General features: G+C 41.5%; 1 protein-coding gene across 1 annotated transcript in view; it reads left to right on the forward strand.

Annotated features, from left to right (window-relative positions):
• itga1 (integrin, alpha 1) overlaps positions 1 to 25,759 on the forward strand; it is a 216,134-nt gene that overhangs the window by 178,174 nt on the left and 12,201 nt on the right. Inside the window, exons 26-28 of the mRNA XM_060822674.1 lie at positions 9,927 to 10,040; positions 19,716 to 19,826; positions 22,512 to 22,619. Coding sequence (XP_060678657.1) covers positions 9,927 to 10,040; positions 19,716 to 19,826; positions 22,512 to 22,619 — 333 coding nt within the window. The remainder of the gene's footprint in view (positions 1 to 9,926; positions 10,041 to 19,715; positions 19,827 to 22,511; positions 22,620 to 25,759) is intronic.

Raw genomic sequence — 25,759 nt, forward strand, 5'->3', positions numbered from 1 at the left:
AAGAAGAAAGAATAAAAGGGAGCCTGAGGGGCAACATTTTTACATAGATGGTGATGCACCATCTGTGAGCTGCCAGGGGAAATAGTTGAGGCATTTAAAAAGCATTTGGACAAATACAAGGATAGGAAAGGTTAAGAAGGATAGGGACAAGTGACTTTAACTTTCCCAATATTGTTTGGAACCTCCTTCAAGCAGAAGATTTGAATGGAGCTGTTTTTGTAAGGTGTGTTCAGGAGGGTTTCCTAACTCAGTACGTTGACAGGCCAATGAGGGGAGAGGCCGTTCTAGACTTGGTGCTCGGAAACGAGCCAGGACAGGTATCAGATCTTGTGGTGGGAGAGCATTTTTGTGATAGTGACCACAACTGCCTCACATTCTACATAGTTATGGTGAAGGAGAGGATTAGGCAAAATGGAAAGATATTTAACTGGGGAAGAGGAAACTATAATGTGATTAGAGATGAATTAGGAAGCATGGACTGGGAGCAATTGTTCCATGGTAAAGGCACTATAGACACGTGGAGACTGTTTAAGGAACAGTTGTTGCGAGTGATGAATAAATATGTCCCTTTGAGACAGGCAAGAAGTGGTAAGATAAAGGAACCTTGGATGACGAGAGCGGTGGAGCTTCTCGTCAAAACGAAGAAGGTAGCTTACATAAGGTGGAGGAAGCTAGGGTCAAGCTCAGCTCTAGAGGATTACAGGCAGGCAAGGAAGGAGTTCAAAAATAGTCTGAGGAGAGCCAGGAGGGGGCACGAGAAAGGCTTGGCAGAACGGATTAGGGAGAACACAAAGGCATTTTACACTTACGTGAGGAATAAGAGAAGGTCAAAGAAAGAGTAGGGCCGATCAGGGATAGCATAGGGAATTTGTGTGTGGAGTCTGAGGAGGTAGGGGAGGCCCTAAATGAGTTTTTTGCTTCTGTCTTTACGAAAGAAATGAACTTTGTAGTGAATGAAACCTTTGAAGAGCAGGTGTGCATGCTGGAATGGATAGAGATAAAGGAAGCAGATGTGCTGAAAATTTTGTCAAACATTAAGATTGACAAGTCACCAGGCCCGGACCAGATTTATCCTCGGCTGCTTTGGGAAACAAGAAATGCAATTGCTTTGCCACTTGTGAAGATCTTTGCATCCTCGCTCTCCACTGGAGTCATACCTGAGGACTGGAGAGAGGCAAATGTAATTCCTCTCTTCAAGAAAGGAAAAAGGGAAATCCCCAGAAATTACAGACCAGTCAGTCTCACATCTGTCTTCTGCAAGGTGTTAGAAAGGATTCTGAGGGATAGGATTTATGACCATCTGGAAGAGCATGGCTTGATTAAATACTGTCAACACGGCTTTGTGAGGGGCAGGTCATGCCTCACAAACCTTATCGAGTTCTTTGACGATGTGACTAGAAAAGTTGATGAGGGACGAGCTGCGGATGTGGTGTATATGGACTTCAGCAAGGCATTTGATAAGGTTTCCCATGGTAGGCTCATTCAGAAGGTCAGGAGGAATGGGATACAGGGGAACTTAGCTATCTGGATACAGAATTACAGATACAGCTATCTGGCAAACAGAAGACAGCGAGTGGTAGTAGAAGGAAAATATTCTGCCTGGAAGTCAGTGGTGAGCGGTGTTCCACAGGGCTCTGTCCTTGGGCCTCTACTGTTTGTAATTTTTATTAATGACTTGGATGAGGAGATTGAAGGATGGGTCAGCAAGTTTGCAAATGACACAAAGGTTGTAGGCTGCAGCGGGATATTGACAGGATGCAGAGATGGGCTGAGAGGTGGATGGAGTTCAACCTGGATAAATGCAAGGTGATGCATTTTGGAAGGTCGAATTTAAAAGCTGAGTACAGGATTAAGGATAGGATTCTTGGCAGTGTGGACGAACAGAGGGAACTTGGTGTGCAGGTACATAGATCCCTTAAAATGGCCACCCAAGTGGACAGGGTTGTTAAGAAAGCATATGGTGTTTTGGCTTTCATTAACAGGAGGATTGAGTTTAAGAGTCGTGAGATCATGTTGCAGCTCTATAAAACTTTGATTAGACCGCACTTGGAATACTGTGCCCAGTTCTGGTCGCCCTATTATAGGAAAGATGTGGATGCTTTGGAGAGGGTTCAGAGGAGGTTTACCAGGATTCTGCCTGTACTGGAGGGCTTATCTTATGAAGAGAGGTTGACTGAGCTCGGACCTTTTTAATTGGAGAAAAGGAGGAGGAGAGGGGACCTAATGGAGGTATAAAAGATAATGAGAGGCATGGATAGAGTCAATAGCCAGAGACTATTTCCCAGGGAATAAATAGCTAACACAAGGGGTCATAGTTTTAAGCTGGTTGGAGGAAAGTATAGAGGGGATGTCAGAGGTGGGTTCCTTACACAGAGAGTTGTGAGAGCATGGAATGCATTGCCAGCAGCAGTTGTGGAAGCAAGGTCATTGGGGACATTTAAGAGACTGCTGACATGCATATAGTCACAGAAATTTGAGGGTGTATACATGAGGATCAATGGTTGGCACAACATCGTGGGTTGAAGGGCCTGTTCTGTGCTGTACTGTTCTATGTTCTATGTTCTAAGTGCAAGCAAATGGTGTTAGCGTGGATGGACATTTTGGTCGGCATGGACCTGTTTGGGCCAAAGGGCTTGTGTCCGTGCTGGAAGATTCTATGATTCTATTCACTTGTGGAGAGCAAGTGAACTTTTCAGTGGTTTCTACCCGCCTTGCCTTGGAAGTTAAAGTCTTGGCTGTCAAATATTGCATCACACTTGGGCCACCACATCCATACTGGAAAGGATGGGTACTTCCTCTCTGCCTTGTGCCAAGTTGGTACGGTGATACTCCATGAGCCTTGACATTTTTTTTTCTTCTTGAGCTGTCTGTCTGATGACAAATCCAATGCGATGACCTCCCCAATGGATAGGGAAAGGAGGCATATCCTGAATCCGTCCCTCCACAGCAGGCATTGACCCAGTGTTGTTACCACCAACCCAGTCACACTGGCCATTTAATCAACTGGCTCAACCAAGGAGATGCGAGGAATCTGAGTTGAAGGAAGTATATGTCAAGTATAGACAGGATAGATCGAGTGAATCCTTAGAAGAGTATAAAGGAAGTAGGAGTATACTTAAGAGGGAAATCAGGAGGGCAAAAAGGGGACATGAGATAGCTTTGGCAGATAGAATTAAGGAGAATCCAAAGGGTTTTTACAAATATACTAAGAACAAAAGGGTAATTAGGGAGAGAATAGGGCCCTTCAAAGATCAGCAAGGCGGCCTTTGTGTGGAGCCATAGAAAATGGGGGAGATACTAAATGAATATTTTGCCTCAGTATTTACTATGGAAAAGGATATGGAAGATATAGACTGTAGAGAAATAGATGGTGACATCTTGCAAAATGTCCAGATTACTGAGGAGGAAGTGATGGATATCTTGAAACTGGTAAAAGTGGATAAATCCCAGGACCTGATCAGGTGTACCCGAGAGCTCTGTAGGAAGGCAGCGAAGCGATTGCTGGGCCTCTTGCTGAGATATTTGTATCATTGATAGTCACAGGTGAGGTGCCGGAAAACTGGAGGTTGGCAAACGTGGTACCACTGTTTAAGAAGGGTAGTAAAGACAAGCCAGGGAACTATAGACAGATGAGCCTGACCTCGGTAGTGGGCAAGTTGTTGGAGGGAATCCTGAGGGACAGGATGTACATGTATTTGGAAAGGCAAGGACTGATTAGAGATAGTCAACATGGCTTTGTGCATGGGAAATCATATCTCACAAACTTTATTGAGTTCTTTGAAGAAGTAACAAAGAGGATTGATAAGGGCAGACCAGTAGATGTGATCTATATGGACTTCAGTGAGGTGTTTGACAAGGTTCCCCATGGGAGACTGATTAGCAAGGTTAGATCTCATGGAATACAGGGACAACTGACCATTTGGATACAGAACTGGCTCAAAGTAGAAGACAGGGGGTAGTGGAGGATGGTTGATTTTCAGACTGGAGGCCTGTGACCAGTGGAGTGCCACAAGGATCGGTACTGGGTCCTCTACATTTTGTCATTTACATAAATGTTTTGGATGCGAGCATAAGAGGTACAGTTAGTAAGTTTGCAGATGACACGAAGATTGGAGGTGTAGTGGACAGCGAAGAGGGTTACCTCAGATTACAACAGGATCTGGACCAGATGAGCCAATTGGCTGAGAAGTGGCAAATGGAGTTTAATTCAGATAAATGCGAGGTACTGCATTTTGGGAAAGCAAATCTTAACAGGACTTACACACTAAATGGTAAGGTCCTAGGGAGTGTTGCTGAACAAAGAGACCTTGGAGTGCAGGTTCACAGCTCCTTGAAAGTGGAGTCGCAGGTAGATAGGATAGTAGAGAAGATGTTTGGTATGCTTTCCTTTATTGGTCAGAGTATTGAGTACAGGAGTTGGGAGGGCATGTTGCAGCTGTACACGACATTGGTTAGGTCACCGTTGGAATATTGCGTGCAATTCTGGTCTCTTTCTTATCGGAAAGATGTCGTGAAACTTGAAAGGGTTCAGAAAAGATTTACAAGGATGTTGCCAGGGTTGGAGAATTTGAGCTACAGGGATAAGTTGAACAGGCTGGGGCTGTTTTCCCTGGAGCGTCGGAGGCTGAGAGGTGACCTTATAGAGGTTTACAGAATTATGAGGGGCATGGATAGGATAAATAGACAAAGTATTTTCCCTGGGGTCGGGGAGTCCAGAACTAGAGGACATAGGTTTAGGGTGAGAGGGGAAAGATATAAAAGAGACTTAAGGGGCAACCTTTTCATGCAGAGGGGGGTACGTGTATGGAATGAGCTGTCATAGGAAGTGGTGGAGGGTGATACAATTGCAAGATTTAAAAGACATTTTGATGGGTAATTGAATAGGAAGGGTTTGGAGGGATATGAGCCGGGTGCTGGCAGGTAGGACTAGATTGGGTTGGGATAGCTGGTCGGCATGGACGGGTTGGACCGAAGGGTCTGTTTCCATGCTGTACATCTCTATGACTCTATAATTGACATTTATACATGTAAGATGTAGCCAAGACACTTGGACAGAGAGAATAGAGGCTCCAATTCCATATATGATTGACCAAGAATCTCTCCTGCTCTTACTGTGTACTACTGGTGCATGTCAGAATGATTCAGAAGTTTGGATGGAACCTGCAACTGTATTTTCAACACACTTTCATTGGCTGTCAAGCCTTGGAGTGGGACTTGGACCCAAAGTTTCCAACATAGATGTAGGAATATTGACCACCATATCACAAGCCCTCCTCTTGCATATTAAATCGGGACTTTGTGACAGGCTCACCAATCCAATTTCAATGTGTACTCATCAGCCTTCATCTACAGGAGACCCCATCAAAGTGGAGCGGAACCCATGCAAGATCTATACAATGTTCAGCACCATTCACAACTCTTCAGATACTTAAGCTGTTTATCACCAAATGCAATAAGACCTGGACAATATGCAGGTTTGAGCTTATTCACACAATAACTGACAATGACTGTCCTCAGCAAGAGAAAATGGCCTCTTGTCAATTGATGGTATCAGGCAGAAGTGAGGACTGCAGATGCTGGAAACCAGCGTTTAGATTAGAGTGGCGCTGGAAAAGTACAGCAGGTCAGGCAGCATCCGAGGAGCAGGAAAATCTACGTTTCGGACCAAAGCCCTTCATCAGGAATGGAGACAGGGAGCCTTCAGGGTGGAGAGATAAGTGGGGGGGTAGGGGTGGGGGTGGGGTGTTGCTGGGGAGAAGGTAGCAAAGAGTACAATAGGGGAAGGGGTGGGGATGGAAGTGATAGGCCAGAGAGGAGGGTGGGGGAAGGTAGCAAAGAGTCGGGGCAGAGGAGATGACCTGGGGATTGCATTGAGACAGAGACTCACTGAGATCACTGAATGCGCCACCCACAATAGCCTGGGGAATTACATTTACCAGAAGCTGAACTGGACTAGCTACATACGAACTGAGGTTCCAAGAGCAGGCCAGAAGCTAGCAATCAAGGAAACACAGCTTCTCCACCATTTAAATAACCCATCAAGAGTTGAATGGAATACTTCCCACTTTCCTCAGTGAATGCAGCTGGAACAATGTTCAAGCAGCTTGATGCCAACCTGGATAAAGCAGCCTGCTACATTGGCACTGCATCTGCTCCCTCCACCATCAAGACTTAGCAGCAGCAGTGTGTAGCATGTACAAAATGCACCTCAGAGATTGTCCAAGGGCCCTTACTCAGCACCATTTGAACCCACAATCACTTCCATCTCAAAGAACAGCAGATACGTGGGAACATCACCACCTGCAAATTCCCCTCTAAAGTACACACTGTCCTGACTTGGAAATATATCACTTATCCTTCAATTCGCTGGATCAAAATCCTGGAATTCCCTACCGAACAACACTATGAGTCTAACTGCATCACATGAACTGCATTGGTTCAAGAAGGCAACTCACTACCACCTTCCACAAGCAATTTTATACACTTAATAAGTTGCCCTTCAGCCTCCAATGCTTTAGTGATAATAGTCCAAGTTTGTCCAACCTCTCCTTATAGCTAATGCTCTCCAATCCAGGCAATATCCTGCTAAACCTCTTTGCATCCTTTCCAAATCCTCCACATCCTTTCTTTGGTGCAGAAACCAGAATTCTGCACCCGACTAAAGCTTTATACAGTTGCAACATGGTTTCGCCACTTTGATGTTCAGTGACCTGATTAATGAGGGCACACATACTATATGCCATTTTTACCACCTTATCTTTGTGTTGCCAGTTTTGTGGAGCTATGGACTTGGACCACAAGATCTCTCTGTTTATCAATGCTCCTAAGGGTCCTGCTATTTACTGTATACTATCCTCTTGTAATTGACCTCCCAAAATGCACCAACTCACACTTGGCTGAATTAAATTCCACCTGCCATTTCACCATCCAACTTTCCAAGTGATCTATTTCCAACTGCATCCTTTAACAATCTTCTTCAGTATCCACAACTCCAGCAAATTTCATGTTGTCTGCTAACTTAGTAATCAACCACCTACATTTTCATCCAAATCATTTATATATTATATATTGCAAACAAGAGAGCTCCCAGCACTGATCCTTGCAGAATACAAGATCTCCAGGCAGAAAAATACTCCTGTACAATTACCTTCTGTCTTCTATGACCAAGCCAATTTTGCATCCAACTTGCTAACTCACTAGTTATGACTAATTCTTCTGGACCAGCCGGCCACAATGGGTCTTGTTAAGTACTTTAGATTAAGCTGAGATAAATCATCGACACAGCATTTCTGGTTGAAGGCTGTTGCAAATATTTCAGGCTATTCTTTTGCACTAATGTACTTGGCTCCCTCATTATTGAGAAAGGGGTTGTTTGTGAAGCGTCCTCGTCTAGTGAGTTGTTTTTTATTCGTTCATGATCAGTCATAACTGGATGTGGCATGACTGCAAAGCTTAGAACTGCCCTTGGTTATGGAATCACTTAGCTATATCTATCACTTGGTACTTATGTTGTTTTGTATATAATTAGACTTGTTTGGAACTTCACCAACTTCAAATAATTTTTTACAATGATTGAAACAGAATTAAGAACATTGTCTCTAAAAATGTTTTCTGTTCAGTGTAGCTAACTTTATTCTCATGTGGCTGCTCCTCTTATCCGCTTGGAGGTAAAAGTTTTCCACTGGATTGCTACCTTTACTGTCTTACTGCATCCATGAATGCTGCTGACTGCTTATCGGTTTATATGTTTCAGCTACTGTCAAATGGTCTATGTTCTCAAAGTGATAAACTCACGTGTCTTCGGATTTTTTTTCCTCTCCAGGATAAAATCAATTCTCTCAGCTCTTGTTATTTTGAGATATTTCAGCAACGAAGCCCATGACAGCTCACCATGTTTTTACAGGGTTCTGAGTGGTTGCAATAATACTCCCACCAATCCTCCTTTCCATGAGCAGTCTAAGGCCTGTCCAGTGGGGGCTAGTGATAGAGAACAGACCATTGACTTTTAACAACAAGCACTTGTCTTACAAAGCAAGAGGCAGCTTATTGTCATGACACCAATCAGTGTACGTTCCATTGGCTGGATAGATATTATTAGTTAAAACTACCTAAAACTAGTTATGACACATCTGTTGCCATTGGAACTTCATTGAAGGTTCTCTGATTGCCTTGTATAATGCATGTGACACCATCGGATTTACATTCACTCTTTCAAAGTAAATGCATTAAACAATAGCAGTCAGGTCATGAGATTAATTAAGAGTCTTATAAAAGTTGGTAATAATTGGGATATTCAGGCAGCCTCCAGGCTTCACTGTGATGGGGGTAGGGTGCAGATCAGCTTACTGGAGGAGACCACCTACTGGTAGCCTGGGGTGTCAGTGTTTCTGGCAGACCAATAGGTCTTTCCTGCCGATCGGATGGACACTAATCCCACTGTTACAGGTATTCGATCAGCAGTTGGCAGGGCAGTCCTCACAGGGGACCCCAAAAGGTTTGCCTGTGGACTCTGGGATAGAGGTGAGAAGACAGCCCCTCATTAAAAGGCTTGTGGTGCCTAATTGAGGAATAGATTGGCATCAGGAGGTGGGGAGATGCTGCTTGCAGCCACCCTGAATCCTTTCGTCTGATCCTTCCCCACACCCATTATCTTTGTTCACCAGCAGTCTGGTTCCCTCACTGATCCTGGGTTCCTGGTGGGTACATTGTCAGCAGTTACCACTGCTCCCGCAGTGACACAATTGCAATGGAGAGTTGCTGTCAGTTCTCAGGGAAATGATTTCTGTCCCTTGAATCTTCAATCCTTAGGAAAAACCACCATTGACCAATTAAGTACCCAGATGGTATTTAACTTCACTGGGCATTCCCCAAAGGACTCATAGCTGGTTTTCCAGCCAACTCTCATTTGGATTTAATTCACCACCAAGCCACATTTCCAAGGGTTTAGCCTGATGAAAATCTGAGTTTTAATAATATTTGCATCAGAGCTAGATTTGGAACTTGGTCCTCACTCCTACCTCCAACCATTGTGGGCAAAATTCAACTCCTCACAATACTTCTATATTGAGATTGCTAATTGAATGATTTCCACCTGCTGGCCCAGCCAGAATGCATCTCCCCTTTAAGAGATGCAGACTGGATTTAACTGATGCACTTAGCAAGGACTACTCACCACAATGCAGAGGGGCCAGTGTTGGTCTGAGGTGGACAAAATCAAAAGTCCCATGACAACATGTTATACTCCAACATGTTGATTTGCAATCACATGCTTCTGGAGCACTGCTCCTTTGTCAGGTGAAGTCAGATGGAAGTATTTGCCACAATCAGTTACATTATCGTGCAACATGGAATTTGTGTGGAAGCAAACAAAAGCAATGAGTAGCATATCATGATCCCCGCGTACATTTAAAGGCTATCAAATTTTGCAACATTTTAATCTTTTTTCCCAATAAAACAGATTGCAGACTGTCAGTGGAAAGTGCTAAGTGTGTTGTGAGCCCTAGCAAAATCAATGAAGCTAGAATTGTATTACCTACTGGTCAAAGTCACATATCTGCCACTTCTCTCCAAGTCTTCATCACTGAGGGAAACTGTGTACAGAATTTTGATGTGACTACAGCACTAAACTGAAATTTAGAAATAGAAAGTGGTAACTTAAATAGATTTTTCCATGCCTAGATAAAAATATTGGTGAGCACTGAATGTGTACATAACTGAGATATTTTTGCACCCATGCTTGCTTTTCATTAAAACTAGCAACAGAATGAATTTCACCTCTACAACTATGTTGTACAATGTTTGAGTAACTGATCCTGAAGCACCAATCATTTCTGCCTGAAAGCAATGTGACATGTCACTACCACTAATTAAAACACTTCTGAAAGATTAAATGCTCCTAAAATGAAATCTTTTTGTTTTGCTCACAGATCCACAATGATGGGGTTTTTCCAATTCCATACCTTAGAATGACTATAACATTCCCATACACCTCTCCTGCGAACAATACTCTTCTATATTTGACAGGAATTACGTTTTCTTCTGTAAGTTACCTTTTATACTTTGATGGTTGATTTTGTTTTTCAGTCAGTGAAATTAATATGGTGAACAAGGCCTGAATGTCTCATTTTTACTCTAGAATATGAAAATTTATTTAATTATCCAGTTATTAATCATCATAGGTTTTTTTTCAGGTATCTGTTTTCCTAGCATGGAGTGGTGATTAGTAGAAACATAGATCAGAGATCTGCACTGAAATCCTGTAGCTTATCTCTGATCTGTATTACGGTGTTATGGTGTATCTATACAGATTCTTCATTTTGGATTCTATTTTCTGACTTTCCTATGTGATCATTCAAAAGCTGCCATAAGTATTAATACACAGATAGGCAATGGCCTAATGCTATTATCAGTAGACTATTAATCCTGAGACCCAGGCAATGTTCTGTGGACCTGGGTTTGAATCACATCATGACAGGTGCCAGAGTTTAAATTCAATAATAATCTGGAAATAGAAGTTTAATGATAACCATTAACCCACTGCCGATCATTGGAAAAACCCATCTGGAATTGGTCTGTGAAAGTCATTGCAAACAAATCATTCCAATAATGATATGATGAAGCAGAGAAATTAATCTCAAAAAAGTCACCTAAAAAGCTGGAGCTTAGCCTGCTTGGCACACTCTCCTCATTCCTGATGAAGGGTTCATGCTCGAAACGTTGATTCTCCTGCTCCTTGGATGCTGCCTGACCTGCTGCGCTTTTCCAGCAGCACATTTTCAGCTCTGATCTCCAGCATCTGCAATCTTCACTTTCTCCTAGCTTAAATTCTAATGCCTCAGCAACTCGACACAATATCCCATAAATATTTGGAAATTGCAAAGATTGCAAAGGGGATGCTCTTGCTGGGTATTTCAAAAGTTTTCTATTTTTATTTCTCATTTTCAATATCTGCTATCTTTCGTTTTTATATGGGTGACTTCAATCTATTTCCATGCCATTGAGTTACCAATCAAATAGGTTGCTTTGTCCTGAATGATGTTGAGCTTCTTGAGGATAGTTGGAGCTGACCCATCCAGGCAAGTGGGGAGTGTTTCGTCATACTCCTGATTTCTGCCTTGGAGATGGTGAACAGGCTTTGGGAAGGCAGCAAGTGAGTGACTCATCACACAATCCCCAGCCTCCAACCTCCCAGAGTCATTGAGGTGTACAGTATGGAAACAGACCCATCAGTCTAACTCATCAATGCCAACTAGATAACCCCAATTAGTCTAGTCCCATTTTCCAGCATTTGGCCCATATCCCTCTAAATCCTTGCTATTCATATCCCCATCTAGATGTCTTTTAAATGTTGCCATTGTACTAGCCTCCACCACTTCCTCAGGCAGCTCACTCCATACATGCACCACCTTCTGCATGAAAAAGTTACCCCTTATGTGCTTTTAAGTATTTCCCCTCTTGACTTAAACCTGTAACCTATAGTTTTGGATTCCCCTTACCCTGAGGAAAATACCTTGCAATTCACCTTATCCGTAACACTCATGATTTTATAAACTTCTATAAAGTCACACTTTATCCTCCACAACTCCAAAGAAAATAGTCCCAGCCTATTCAGCCCCTCACTGTAACTCTAACCCGGCAACATTCTTATGAATCTTTTCTGAACCCTTTCAAGTTTCACAACATCCTTCCTATCTCAGGAAGACCACACCTGCATGCAGTATTCCAAAAGTCCTGTACAGCCACAACATGACCTCCCCACTCTTATACTCAATGCACTGATCAGTAAAGGCAAGCTTACCAAGTGAATTCTTCACTACCCATCTGCCTTTGATTCTACTTTCAAGAAAGTATGAGTCTGCACCTCAAGGTCTCTTTGTTCAGCAACACTTTCCAGGACTTTAATATAAGTATATAACTCCTATCGTGATATGCCTTTGCAAAATGCAGAACCTCACATTTATCCAAATTAAACTCCATCTGTCACTCCCTGGCCTAACTGATCAAAGTCCCATTGTACTTTAAGGTAACCTTCTTTGCAGTCCTCTACATCACCAATTTTGGTGTCATCTGCAAACTACTAAATATGCCTTCTTTTTCACATCCAGATCACTGATATAACTGACAAAAAGCAGTGGATCCAGCACCAATCCTTGTGGCACACCGCTGGTCACAGGCCTCCAGTCAAAAATGCAATCCTCCACCACCACCCTCTGTCTCCTACCTTCGAGCGAGTTCTGTATCCAAAGAGCCAGGTCTCCCTGTATTCCAAGTACTCCCTCTCCTTAGTCTACCATAAGGAGTCTTGTCAAATGCCTGTCACAAAGCAGGTTCCTTTTTTCTAAAAGCTGTTTCTTTTCTCAAGGAGACTGTCATTGATTTTTTGTTCTGACTTACATTGCCAATTAGGCTGGTTTGGTACAGAGTTTAAAGGGTGTTGAGAAACCTTTTTGTTTATGTGTAAACAGATGAGGCTTCAGGCCAAAGTGGTCAAGTTTTAGGAGTGACCTGTGTAATGAAAGGGGAGTGGTTAGCTCTCTAGCTGAGCAGATTAGTCCAAAACTAGTTAGGGGTTCAACAGTGAGCTGTGTGGAACCTCTCTCTCTCTCTCTCTCTCTCTCTCTCTCTCCCCTTCTGTCCTTCTAACTTCAACCTGTAAGCGCCTGTTCCATTTATACTAGTTTTCAAGGGGGTTTGCTTATTAGGACTGTTTGGATAGACTGAGCTCTGTTGGGTTCTTTATTCTGTGCTTTGTGTTTCATTATGTAATTTTGTGAATAAATTTCTATCTGTTTTAAAACCTAGAAGTCAACCTAGCTAACTTACTGTGGGTAACTTTCACTGTGCACTTACCGAAGTAACTTACAAAGTTATGGTTTGTGTTGCCTGTGCAAGAATGTTTTGAGTGATCTGGCCTAGTCTGTAACTGTTTGGGAGCTCTTTGTGGGATTTTAAACAGCGAGTGGTAGGTTGTAGTGTCTTTATTTTGGGTGCTGGCTCAGTTGGATAGACAAAGCTTGGGATAGTAATGGCTCTTTCAGTTGCCAAAAGTTTTCTGAATGTGGATGCAGTGACTTTCAACGTTTTGCAAAAGGTGAATAAGACCAAGCTGCAGGAATTAGCAGAGAAGCTGGAATTGGAACTGCCTGCTTCTGTTAGGAATGGGAAGATAATTACAGCAGTAGCTCAGCGTCCAAACTTGCTGGAGAAACCATCAGAACCTATAGAGATGGCAAGAATTAATTTGCAAATGAAGCAACTTGAGTTAGAGGCGAGAGGTAAGGAAAGGGCAGCAGAAATGACTCAATTTGAGTTACAATTAAAAGCAGAAGAGAGGGGAAAAGAGCAGCAGGAGAGGGCAAAAAGAGAGAGCAGAGAAAGAAAAAGAGAGAGTGTTTGAACTGTAAAAACTGACACTTAAAAAGGAAAGTCAGCTTAAAAGGCTGGAGATAAAAGCTGAGGGTAGGCTCAGTGAGGAAGTAATGCAAACTCATATGGAAAAGTAGAGAGTTAAAGCAGCAAGGTTAGCAGCTGAAGTGGCTGATGATTATGAGCTGATCCATAAAACACGGTTTGGCTTCCAGAATCAGTTTCAGTCCATGAGGAATAGAAATTGGGGCAAAGAGAAATCCTCACGTGGAAAGGGAAAGCTAGATCTCAGTGAAGATCATAAGGATAACTTACCACAGGGTAAAAAAGAACCCCTGGAGGGGTACAAAGAAGTTAAAAGGCTCCAGTGTTTTCATTGTAATAAATTGGGCCACACAAAATCACTGTATTGGTGGACTAGGAGAAAGCCAGATGTCGGAAATCCAGACAAGCCTAGATGTTTTGCTGGACTAGTAACAAAAAGCACAAGGGAAGTTAGGCAACTGCCTCAGAATATACAAGAAAATCAGAGGTTGAATAAGGAAGAAGTGCTAGATCTGCTTAAAAATATATATATGCAAGGGTAAAATTTATTCACATAGGCCAGGAGTAATAGGTAAGGACATGACAATATTAAGGGACATAGGATCCTCTCAGTCTGTAATGCTGAAAGATGAGGAGATACACATTCCTGAGGGATTATTACCAAAAAGGGTGCTGGTAACAGGAATTCATGGTGAGACAAACAGCGCTCAGTTATGTTACATGAGGTTAGAGAGTCCAGAGAAGAGTGGAGAATTTGTGGTAGGAGTACTGGACAAATTCTCAGCTCCAGGAATACAATTGTCCTTGCAAATGATATAGCCGATTCACCGGTAGGTGTGCTGCCTACTCTAGTTGAGACACAAGCAACTGAAGAAATACAGCACCTTTATTCAGGAATTTTCGATGATTGTGTGGTCACAAGATTATAGAGGCATAAGAGGACCATTAAAATTGATTAAGGATAAATTAATAATTCAGAGACCACTCATTTAGACTGTGTCAAATTTTAGAGAATGATTAAATAGAGCTTGAGAGTTGAGTACACAGCATTTAAAAGTATCACAGCATACAATAAAACAGGAAGTGGGTAACAAATCGCAAATTTGTAATTTTGCAATTAGGGATAAGATATTGGTGTTACTTCCAGGAACAGGTGAACTTTTAAAAGCAAGGTTTAGTGGACCTTATCAAATCTAAACGAAATTGAGTGAAGTGAATTACTTGATAAGGACTCCAGACAGGAAGAAATCTCAGAATGTGTCATGTGAATATGCTCAAAAGATATTTTAATAAGGAAGGAAAACAAGAGGAAATGTTTATGATTACAGCACAGAAGGAAGAACCAGGTTCAGAGGATTCTGAATTGGACATTCCTTAAATCAAATTGGACAATGAGGAAGTTGTCAAAAATTGGAATAAATTATTGAGTTACCTTCACAAGAAGATCAAAATGACTTGAAAGAGTTATCACTATCACATGGGGAAACATACGGAAATAAACTGGGAAGTGCTAACCTAATTGTGCATGATGTAGAGATAGGAGATGCTGTTCTGATTAAGCAACTCCTTATAGGAGTAACCCTTTAAAGTTGGCAGAGGTCCAGAAGGACATAGATTGCATGCTCCAAAATTGCATGATTGAAGTGAGTTACGGTGACTGGAGCTCACCCATAGTCATGGTGTCAAAGCCAGATGGCACCTGACAGTTATGTGTGGACCATAGCAAAGTCGACGCCGTTAAAAACACTCGTGCATATCCAGTTCCATGGTTGGAGGACTATGTTGTAAAAGTGGGACAAGCAACTTACATCCCTGAGTTGGACTTGCTCAGAGGCAACTGGCAAGTACCTCTGTAAGAGAGAACAAAAGCAGTTCCAGCTTTTGTAATGCTAAATGGACTATATCAGTTCAAAGTCATGCCATTTGGCATGAAAATGCTCCAGCCATGTTTCAGAGACTGACTAATAAGGTCATTGCCAGATTACCCAACTGTGTTGTTTACATTGATGACCTGGTGATTTTTAGACACTCGTGGAAGGAACATTTACAGCGTTTATCAGACTTGTTCGGTCGACTTCAGAAGGCAGGCTTGGTGGTAAACCGAGCTAAAAGTGAATTTGCCAAAGCCCAAGTCATCTTCCTGGGCCATGTTATAGGACCTGGACGAATGGCCCCACAGGAAACAAAAACGAAAGTAATTGTGGAATTTCCCACACCATGGACAAAAAGAGCAGTACTACAGTTCCTGGGATTGAGTAGATTTTATCATAAGTTTGTGCCGAACTTTAGCAGAGTGGCTGCTCCACTCACCAAATTGTTAAAAAAAGGCAAGAAGTTTCAGTGGACAGCGGACTATCAAAAGGCATTTGACAGCCTAAAACCCGTGTTAACCACTGTCCCAGTATTGGCCAGACCTGATTAGACAAAGCCTTTCAAGGTGGCTCTCGATGCCAGTGATGTGGATGTCAGTGTTTTGCTCCACAGGAGGATGACGTGGGAATAGAAAGTCTCATCAGGTATTTTTCCAGGGAGTTAAACGTTCATCAGCAGAAATATTTAACGGTTCAGAAAGAGACTTTAAGCTTGGTGTTGGCATTACAACATTTCAGTGCTTATATTACCAGCAATGCTCCTGAGACAATCGTATACACTGATCATAACTCATCGACATTTGTGGAAAAATTTAAGGACAAAAGTGCCAGAGTGTTAGATGGAGCTCATTGTTGCAGCCATTCATTTTGACAATTGTGCATGTGACAGGTCAAGAAAAGGTGATTGCCGATGCATCATTGAGACTCAAATGAGATATGGAGGTGTTCAGTGGCAGGTGTGCGATGGCCTGAATTTGCATGTGGTTTGTGCATGTTTGCATGTTTATAGTTTCAATAGGGTATATGTGTGTTTAGACTACTAACCAGGACTTTGAAGGGTTTTAAAAATTAAGCCATCTTTTGGTATTGATGGTTCAGTTTCTTTTAAGGTGGGAGGTGTCACAAAGCTGGTTTCTTTTTTCTAAAAGCTGTTCCTTTTCTCAAGGTGACTGTGTCCTTGGATTTTTTTTGTTGGAGGGGTAATAAACTGCTCCTGGTGCTGATTAGACTGGTTTGGTACAGAGATTAAAGGGAATTGAGAGGCCAAAGTGGTCATGTTTTATAAGTGACCTGTATAATGAAAGGGGAGTGGTCAGCTTTCTGGCTGACCAGTTCAGTCAAGAACGAGTTGGGAGTTCAACAGCAAGCTGTGTGGAAACTCTCTCTCTCTTCTTCTGCCCTTCTAACTTTAACCTTTAAGCATGGGTTCCATTTATACTGGTTTTTAAGGAGTTTGCTTACTGGGACTGTTGTGTATATTCAGAACAGCATAATTAAGTCTACATAGAACAGAACAGTACAGCATAAAACAGGCCCTTCAGCCCACAATGTTATGCTGACCATTGATCCTCATGTATGCACCCTCAAATTTCTGTGACCATATGCATGTCCAGCAGTCTCTTAAATGTCCCCAATTACCTTGTTTCCACAACTGCTGCTGGCAACGCATTCCATGCTCTCACAACTCTCTGTGTAAAGAACCCGCCTCTGACATCCCCTCTATACTTTCCTCCAACCAGCTTAAAACTATGACCCCTTGTGTTAGCCATTTCTGCCCTGAAGAACACCTTTACAACGTATTCACCAAAAACGAATACCCTGCAATTTCATCAACAGATGCCTAAGGGAAAGACAACAGAATGAGGATCTGCCACAACCCAAAGGACTAGCCACGTTACCATACATCAAGAATATTTCTGAACTGACAGCCAGACTACTGCGACCACTAGGACTCATAACAGCACACAAACCAACAGCCACTCTCAGACAACAACTCACCAGGACAAAGGACCCGATACCCAGCATAAGCAAAACTAACATAGTGTACAAAATCCCATGCAAGGACTGCACAAAACACTACATAGGACAAACAGGAAGACAGCTAATGATCCGCATCCATGAACACCAACTAGCCATGAAACAACACGACCAGCTATCCTTAGTAGCCACACACGCAGATGACAAGCAACATGAGTTCGACTGGGACAAGACTACTATTATAGGACAAAAACCCTCACCTTATCACCCTCACCTTAACCTCCTTCCACCTATCGCATTTCCAACACCCCTCCCACAAGTCCCTCCTCCCTACCTTTTATCTTAGCCTGCTTGGCACACTTTCCTCATTCCTGAAGAAGGGCTCATGTCCAAAACGTCAATTCGCCTGCTCCTTGGATGCTGCCTGACCTGCTGTGCTTTTCCAGCAACACATTTTCAGCTATTATAGGACAAACCAAACAGAGAACAGCCAGGGAATTCCTAGATTCTATCAACAAACACATCAACCTGGATCCAATATACCCGCCACTGCAGCGAACAACTGGAACTGACAACCGGAAGTGGCAGAGGCAAACCCCTATAAATGCCGCTTGTAACAACACAGAAGCACTTCAATGGAGGCTCCCAAGCACTGAGGATGTCACCATGACAGGGAGCGAAACGTGTGCAACACAAATTCCCAGCTCGGTGAACAGAACCACAGCAACGAGCACCTGAGCTACAAATCTTCTCACAAAATTTGAACTGTACAGTTACTGAAACAAATTGTAAAGTTATGGTGTGGGTTGCCTGGTCAAGAATGTTTTAAGTGGTCTGGCCTAGTCCATAACATGCCTTACTGAAGTCCATACAGAACATATTCATCGCTCTGCCCTCATCAATCTTCTTCGCTACATCAAAAAACTCAATTAAGTTACTGAGATATGATTACCCATGCACAAAGCTATGTTGACTATCCCTAAACTGGCCTTGCCTTTCCAAAAACATATAAATCCTGTCCCGCATAATTCCCTCAGCAACTTGCCCACCATCGAAGTCAATCTCACCAGTCTGTAGTTCCCTGCTTTTTCCTTACCATCTTTCATAAATTGTGGCACCACATTAGCCAACTTCCAGTCTTCTGGTACCTAACTCATGGCTATTGATGATGCAAATATCTCAGCAAGGGGCCCAACAATCACTTCCCTACCTTCCCACAGAATTCTAGGGGACACCCGATCAGGTCTCAGGGATTTATCCACTTTTATGCACTTTAAGACATCCAATACCATCTCCTCTGTAATATGGACACTTTTTAAGATATCACTATTTATTTTGCTACATTATCTAGCTTCCACATCCCACTCCACAGTAAACGCTGATGCAAAATATTCATTTAGTATCTCACCTACCTCATATGGTTCAACACATAAGCGGCCCTGCTGATTTTTAAGGGGTCCCAATATCTCCCTTGTTACTCTTTTGTCCTTAATGTATTTGCAGAATTCCCTTGAATTCTCCTTAACCCAATTTGGCAAAGCTACCACATATCCCCTTTTGGTCCACCTGATTTCCCTCTTAAGTATACTCCTACTGCCCTTATACTCTCTTAGGAATTCACTCAATCCCTGCTGTCTATACGTGACATATGTGATCTTTTTCTTGACCAAATCCTCAATTTCTCTAGCCATCCAGCCTTCCCTACACCTACTGAACTTATCTTTCACATTAAGGTGAAGATACTGTCTCTGGATTCTCATTATCTCATTTTTGAAGACTTCCCATTTTCCAGTTGTCCTTTTCCTGCAAATATCTGCCCTCAGTCAGCTCTTGAAAGTTTTTGCCTAATACTGTCAGAATTGGCCTTCTACAAATTAGAATTTAACTTTTAGGTCAGATCTATCCTTTTTCATCACTGTTTTAAAACAAATAGAATTATGGTTACTGGCTCCAAAGCTCTCCTCCACTGACACCTCAGTCACTTGCCCTGCCTGATTTCCTAAATGAAAGTCAAGTTTTGCTCCTTCTCAGGTAGGTACTTCCACACACTTAAAGGATTAGATGGAGAGGAATTTGTTAACACTGGCAATCCCAGTATACGATTGGAAATTTAAAATCCCCTACTATTCTTGAAGCCGCGGTATTAAAGTGGTTAGCTGAGTTAAATTTAAGTATTTATCTTAATAGAGAGTAAAATTACAGGCTGATACAGCAAAAACTACCCATTGACTCAATACCTTAATGCAATAAGAGAGGTTTCACAACATCTCACAATTTTAATTTTAGCCACATAATTATAGTTTAATGTGGCTTCATTAAGGTTGCTTCACTATCACCTCCCATGGATATGTTTCTATGTCATTTCCAATAGTATCTCCACTAAGTTGTGCTTATAGATGTCTGTGACCTTTGCTTTTTTCAAAACATGTTTCAATTTATTTCCGTTCCACCTGGCAGAATAATACAGTCAGTTGCCTTGACTCTCAATTCGTGGATCCCTTGAAGATACAAGCTAAAAACCCTCACAAACCATCTCCAGTGGAAGAGTACTTCATCAACTCAGTTGGGGTAATTACAGTCTTGTCAGATTTTGTGCGATTCAATAGAACAGGGTAAAGGAGTGCATATAATACTGGATTAACAATTTAAGAGTTGAGAGTTAAAATTAAAATGTATTGTGCAATTCTGCAAGCTAAAATTTAACCAATAAATGTAAGTTGTGAACTGTTAGCTAGGTATAAATGACTATGTGACCTAAATTTTAAGAAATAGGTTGACAAATATATTTTGGAATAAGGACCTGATTGTAATCTGTCTGATACTATTTTCATGTGCATTGTTGGTGAAGCCAGAACGAGAAGGTTTTTTTGTTTAATCTATCCCTAGCTCCCCCTAAGGTGGTGATGGCAAACCTTCTGCCTGAACTGCTGCAGTGCACATAGTGATCAGACAATGCCAATAGGTACAGAAATACCAGGATTGGCATTTCAGCCCAGGGTTTTATCCTGGAAACAGTATCATGTATTGAGCCATAACCCAATATTGCAAACTCACCTTCCCAGTAGTATCTAGACTGGCAGAATGGTGAAGAGAAGATGGGCTGGTATTGGAGTCCCCAAGTCTGGAAACAGGCCAAAACTGAAACAAAGTTGGCAGCTTTGGAGGCCTGCCTGCCTTCAGTGAGGCATTTCCATGGGCATTCGAACTCTCCTGAAGAGTCACTGAGTGTTTCTCTCCATAGATGCTGCCAGACCTGCTTAGTTTCTCCAAGAATTTCTGTTTTTGCTTCAAAATAAACAAATGACTATTCAAAACCTTATTTAAAGCACAATCTCGCCATCTACCTCACAGCTGTTAGCAACTCCTACTGACCAAAATCTATTTACAAATCTTGGAGAGCTCAGCCAAGCATTCAGAATGAAATCCCATTGCACAAACCCTGCCTGACTCAAAGCAATGGAAATTTTACAGGTGTATAAATAGATAAGCATCCTCCATTTTTATGAAGACTTAGCAGATGTGTTTTCAATCATTAGATATCCCTTCAACTGTTTCAAAGCCTCGACTTATATATGGACTTTAAATAAATGCAAAAATAAAGATGTATGGTCCTGATGGCACATTTAAATGTTAATTCAATACTGGACAAAGTGCCGCAATGCATCTGAGCACTTTCATAATGCTAGTTAATTTACTAATGGTTACTTGTGTTTTAAAAGATAAGGCCTCTTATTAATCAGTGTATTGCTTACATATGTAACTTCTCATACACATTTGTTAGGTAGGATTAACACTCAGGCAAATGTAAGATGGATGTAACACTAAAATGTTAGATAGAAATAGCTCTCAGGCTGATGTGGCCGGGGGGCCCCAGAGGGGGAAACAGACACGAGGTCTGAGGAAGATAACTGAACCAGTGGAAAAGTACTGAAAGAGCAGTAAAACTTGGGAAAACAGAACAAAGGGGCCATCTGGTACATAGCAAGTTGAGCTAACTGATAGCCAAATAAGGCATGTTAGAACACTGATAAGAGACTGGGGCCAATGACAAACTATAGAACCGACCATTACCAAATAAGGGAACGGTGCAGGAATAAGGGGGGTATAAGAATAGACAGCTTAGAACAAAGGGTTAGAACGCCTTCTCCAGCAAGCCTGATACCTTGCTGTAACTCGATTCTCTCTCGAATAAAGCAGTCTGTTTCTTAAAATCTGACCCGGTGTCTCATTCCTCCGAAACGAACACGGGGACGGATTTTAAGAAACAGACTGCTTTATTCGAGAGAGAATCGAGTTACAGCAAGGTATCAGGCTTGCTGGAGAAGGCGTTCTAACCCTTTGTTCTAAGTTGTCTATTCTTATACCCCCCTTATTCCTGCACCGTTCCCTTATTTGGTAATGGTCGGTTCTATAGTTTGTCATTGGCCCCAGTCTCTTATCAGTGTTCTAACATGCCTTATTTGGCTATCAGTTAGCTCAACTTGCTATGTACCAGATGGCCCCTTTGTTCTGTTTTCCCAAGTTTTACTGCTCTTTCAGTACTTTTCCACTGGTTCAGTTATCTTCCTCAGACCTCGTGTCTGTTTCCCCCTCTGGGGGCCCCCGGCCACATCAGCCTGAGAGCTATTTCTATCTAACATTTTAGTGTTGCATCCATCTTACATTTGCCTGAGTGTTAATCCTACCTAACACATTACATTATGAATTGCGAAGGTATCATCACAAATTGAACTTATCCATCAAATATTCCCAAATCCAAACTGGGCAACCCATTGGAACTCAACTGCAATGGGATGCTATAAATTATGTCTCCTAATATCAAAGCCCTGACTATGTAGAATTAGCAAGAGTTCAAAGTGCCTGCCCTTGCAAAGGTATAAGCAAGGAAGGAATGCTGGATGTGAGTTCGCTGCCCACACTCTCAACCCAGGGCCATATCAATTACACACACTGGGAATTTCAACATGGACAGAGGCATGAAAACCACCACTTCATGACCATTGTGATAACCTAGTAAGTAATTTAATTGTAAACGCAGTTATCACAGCTTGCACAGGGGAACTCTAGATCTGATGTGGCAATGATGCTCATCATTAAAAAAAACAAGATGGAGCACTGACATTATGGTATACAACAGAAAATCCCATTTTTATATGCTTCTATTTCCTAAAGGTAACTAATAGTGAAAAGTGGTATTCTCTGACAAACATTGATGATTTCATTGACAACTGCCTTTTCTACATTGCCGAACAGATATGTGAAAATAATGAAGGATGTGCTAACTTCTCCTGTACTATATATCCATCAAGTCTGATCAAGTTTAAAATGTCATTGAGAATATGGAAACCTTCTTTTGTTAAAGTAAGTAAAGTGGATTCACTGATTACAAAGCTTGCATGAACAGAAGTATAATTCATATTTCTGCCAAAATTGCCATTGTGGTCTTTCTGCAGTCTGGTCAACCCATTCTGTATCTGGGAAAAAAAAGGGATGGAAATACATTTTCTTCAAAAAAATGAGACGAAGAAAATACTTCAATGGAGTCACAATCTGAGATGTTTACATTACAGTCATAAAGACTAAAAGACATAAGTATTAAAGTGGAATATCAGATCTTGAAAATATTTGGATGAGGTTATTTATTCAAAGCATTTTGTAATCCAACAAATTTCCTTAAGAAGTTCAATAATTTGTTTCTTTCATGCAATTATTTTAATTAACAGTTTTAATTCCACAAATATGAAGCACCAATACATAAATTGACGCAATGCTACCATTCTGAAATAAATTATTTCACAATTTTTTTTATTGTTACAATCTGGTAAGATGAGATAAACCGGGTTCCTGCTATTCAACCTTCTAAGATAAATACGAACAATGTGAAGTCAAATAGTAATCATAACATTTTTTGAGTTTCATGTAGCATTTGTAAGAGACCAGCAAAGATCAGAAATTAGAATTTTTATTTAAATAATGCAAACGTTTAATAGGATGAGGCAGAGACTGTCCACAGTACCCTGGGAAATAGTGAAGAGGTAAAACAATGAGGAACAGTGCAGGATGTTCAAAGAAGTATTTAATGCTAAAAAGAAGCAAGTTCTCTCCAAAAACAAACAGCTATGGACATCTAAGGAGGTAAGACACAGCATAAAATTAAAATAAAAGGCTTACAAAAATGCAAAGAACAGTACAGATCTCACAGAGTGGGACAAATACAGAGACCCACAAAGCAGTTTATAACAGCAGCTAAAAAGGGTTATGAAAGGAAACTTGCAAAGCACATAAAAATAAAAAGAGGAGATTTTATAGTTATATAAAGGGAAGGTGGCTGGTTAAGAGTACTTCTGGCCAACTGAAGGCTGAGAATGGGTACATTGTCAATGATCGTTGGGAAATGGCAGACATGCTGAACAATTATTTTGCTTCAGTAATGACAGCAGGAAAGGAAGATAGCTTGCTAGAAATCTTGCTAAAAGAAATTAACTGAGGATCAGGAAGAGGGTGAAAATGAAATTAGCTTGAGTAAATCATCTATAATAGGGAAATTAATGAAATTGAAGAGTGACAAATCCCCAGGAATGGGTGGTTTCCGTCCATGGATATTAAAGGAGGCAGGAGGGTACGATGCAGGTGACCTAACCATAATCTTTCAGGATTCTCTTGATTCAAGAGCTGTACCTCTGAATTGGAAATTTGGTCATGTCACACAGATCTTTAAGAACAGTGACAGAAGGAAACCAGGAAAGTACAGGCCAGTTAGCCTGATATCTGTGATGGCGAAATTGTTGGAGTCTATAATCAAGAATATGATAACTAATCATCTCAAAATCTTTCAGTTAATCGGGCAGAGTCAGCATGGATTCATGAAAGGTATGTCATGCCTGACAAACCTGAGGAGCTGACAAGGGTGGTGGATAGAGGTAAATTAATAGATATTTTTCATAGGGACTTCCAGAAGGCTTTTGACAAAGTCTCACACAAGGGATTGTTATGTAAGGAGGAAGCCCATGAAATTGAGAGGGAAACTTATAGGCATGGAGAAGAAATTAGTTATGTGGCTAGAAACAGGCAGTTGGAATAATGGAGTAAAAAGTGAGGTCTGCAGATGCTGGAGATCAGAGCTGAAAATGTGTTGATGGTTCAAGCACAGCAGGTTAGGCAGCATCCAAGGAACAGGAAATTCAATGTTTCGGGCCAGAGCCCTTCATCAGGAATAATGCGTAAGTACTCAAACTGGCAGGATGCGACTAGTGTCCAACAGGGATTGGTGTTAGAGCCTCAATTATTTAGGATATTCATGAGCAACTCAGATCATGGCACAAAAAAACCAAATATCCAAATTTGCTGATGACAAAATTGGACAGCCTCGTAGACAGTGTTGACCACAGCATAAAATTACAACAGGATATTGACAGATTAAGTGAATGGACAAAGCTGTGGCAGATGGATTTTAATACAAGTGAGTGTGAGGTTATCCATTTCAGACCGATAAAGGATCGATCAGGGTATTTTTCAGAAGGCTCAAAATTAAATACTGTCTATTTCCAATGGAATTTCAGGGTTCAGGTGCATCACTCTTTGAAATGCCACAAACAGGTGCAGAAAATAGACAGAAAGGCTAATGGAATGCTGGTCTCTATATCTAAAGAATATAGGGGTGTAGACATTATGCTACATTTATACAAAACTCTAGTTAGATCCCACTTGGAGTACTGGATGTTTGCCCTGGAGGGAATTCAACCCAGGTTTACAAGGATGATACTTGGACTTTATGGCTTAAGTTATGAGGAGGGATTAGGCACATTGGACCTTTATTCTCTATAATTTAGTAGGTTAAGGCATAGTCTAACCAAGTCTTCAAGATATTGACAGGGAAAGACAGGGTATATAAAGACAAACTATTTCCACTGTTTGAGGATTCTAGAACCAGGGGATAGTTGAAGAATTAGGGTGAAGATGTTCAGAAGAGATGTTAGAAAGCACTCCTACATACAAAGAGTAGTGGAGATTTGGAATTCTCTTCCTCAAATGGCGATCAACGTTAATTGAGTTGTTAAATTTAAATCTGAGATGGACATTTTTTTATTTAGCAAGAGTCTCAAGGGAAATGGGCCCAAGGCATGCATATGGAGTTGGCTTTTACCCGAAATGGCAATTTTCCTGCTCCTTGGATTCTGCCTGACCTGCTGTGCTTTTCCAGCACCACTCTAACCCAGACTTGGGTTTCCAGTATCTGCAGTCCTCGTTTTTACCTATATGGAGTTATGCACAGATCAGCCATGATTTTATTGAATGGCAGAGTAGGCCCAAGGATAGCTTACTAATGTTTCTATGTTCCTCACAGCAGGCTGGTTGTTTATTCCAATTGTGAAATTAATTGGTGTTCAGGCTTGTTAATTATTGGTGATGTTTCATCCCCAACCTTGGAAGATTCTCATAATTGTGTAAATCAAATAATAGATAAGGAAGATTTTCATGTCTGAGATGGGGTCCTGATTGGT

This window comes from Hemiscyllium ocellatum, chromosome 1 (assembly GCF_020745735.1).
Source record: "Hemiscyllium ocellatum isolate sHemOce1 chromosome 1, sHemOce1.pat.X.cur, whole genome shotgun sequence".
Classification (NCBI taxonomy): Eukaryota; Metazoa; Chordata; class Chondrichthyes; order Orectolobiformes; family Hemiscylliidae; genus Hemiscyllium; species Hemiscyllium ocellatum.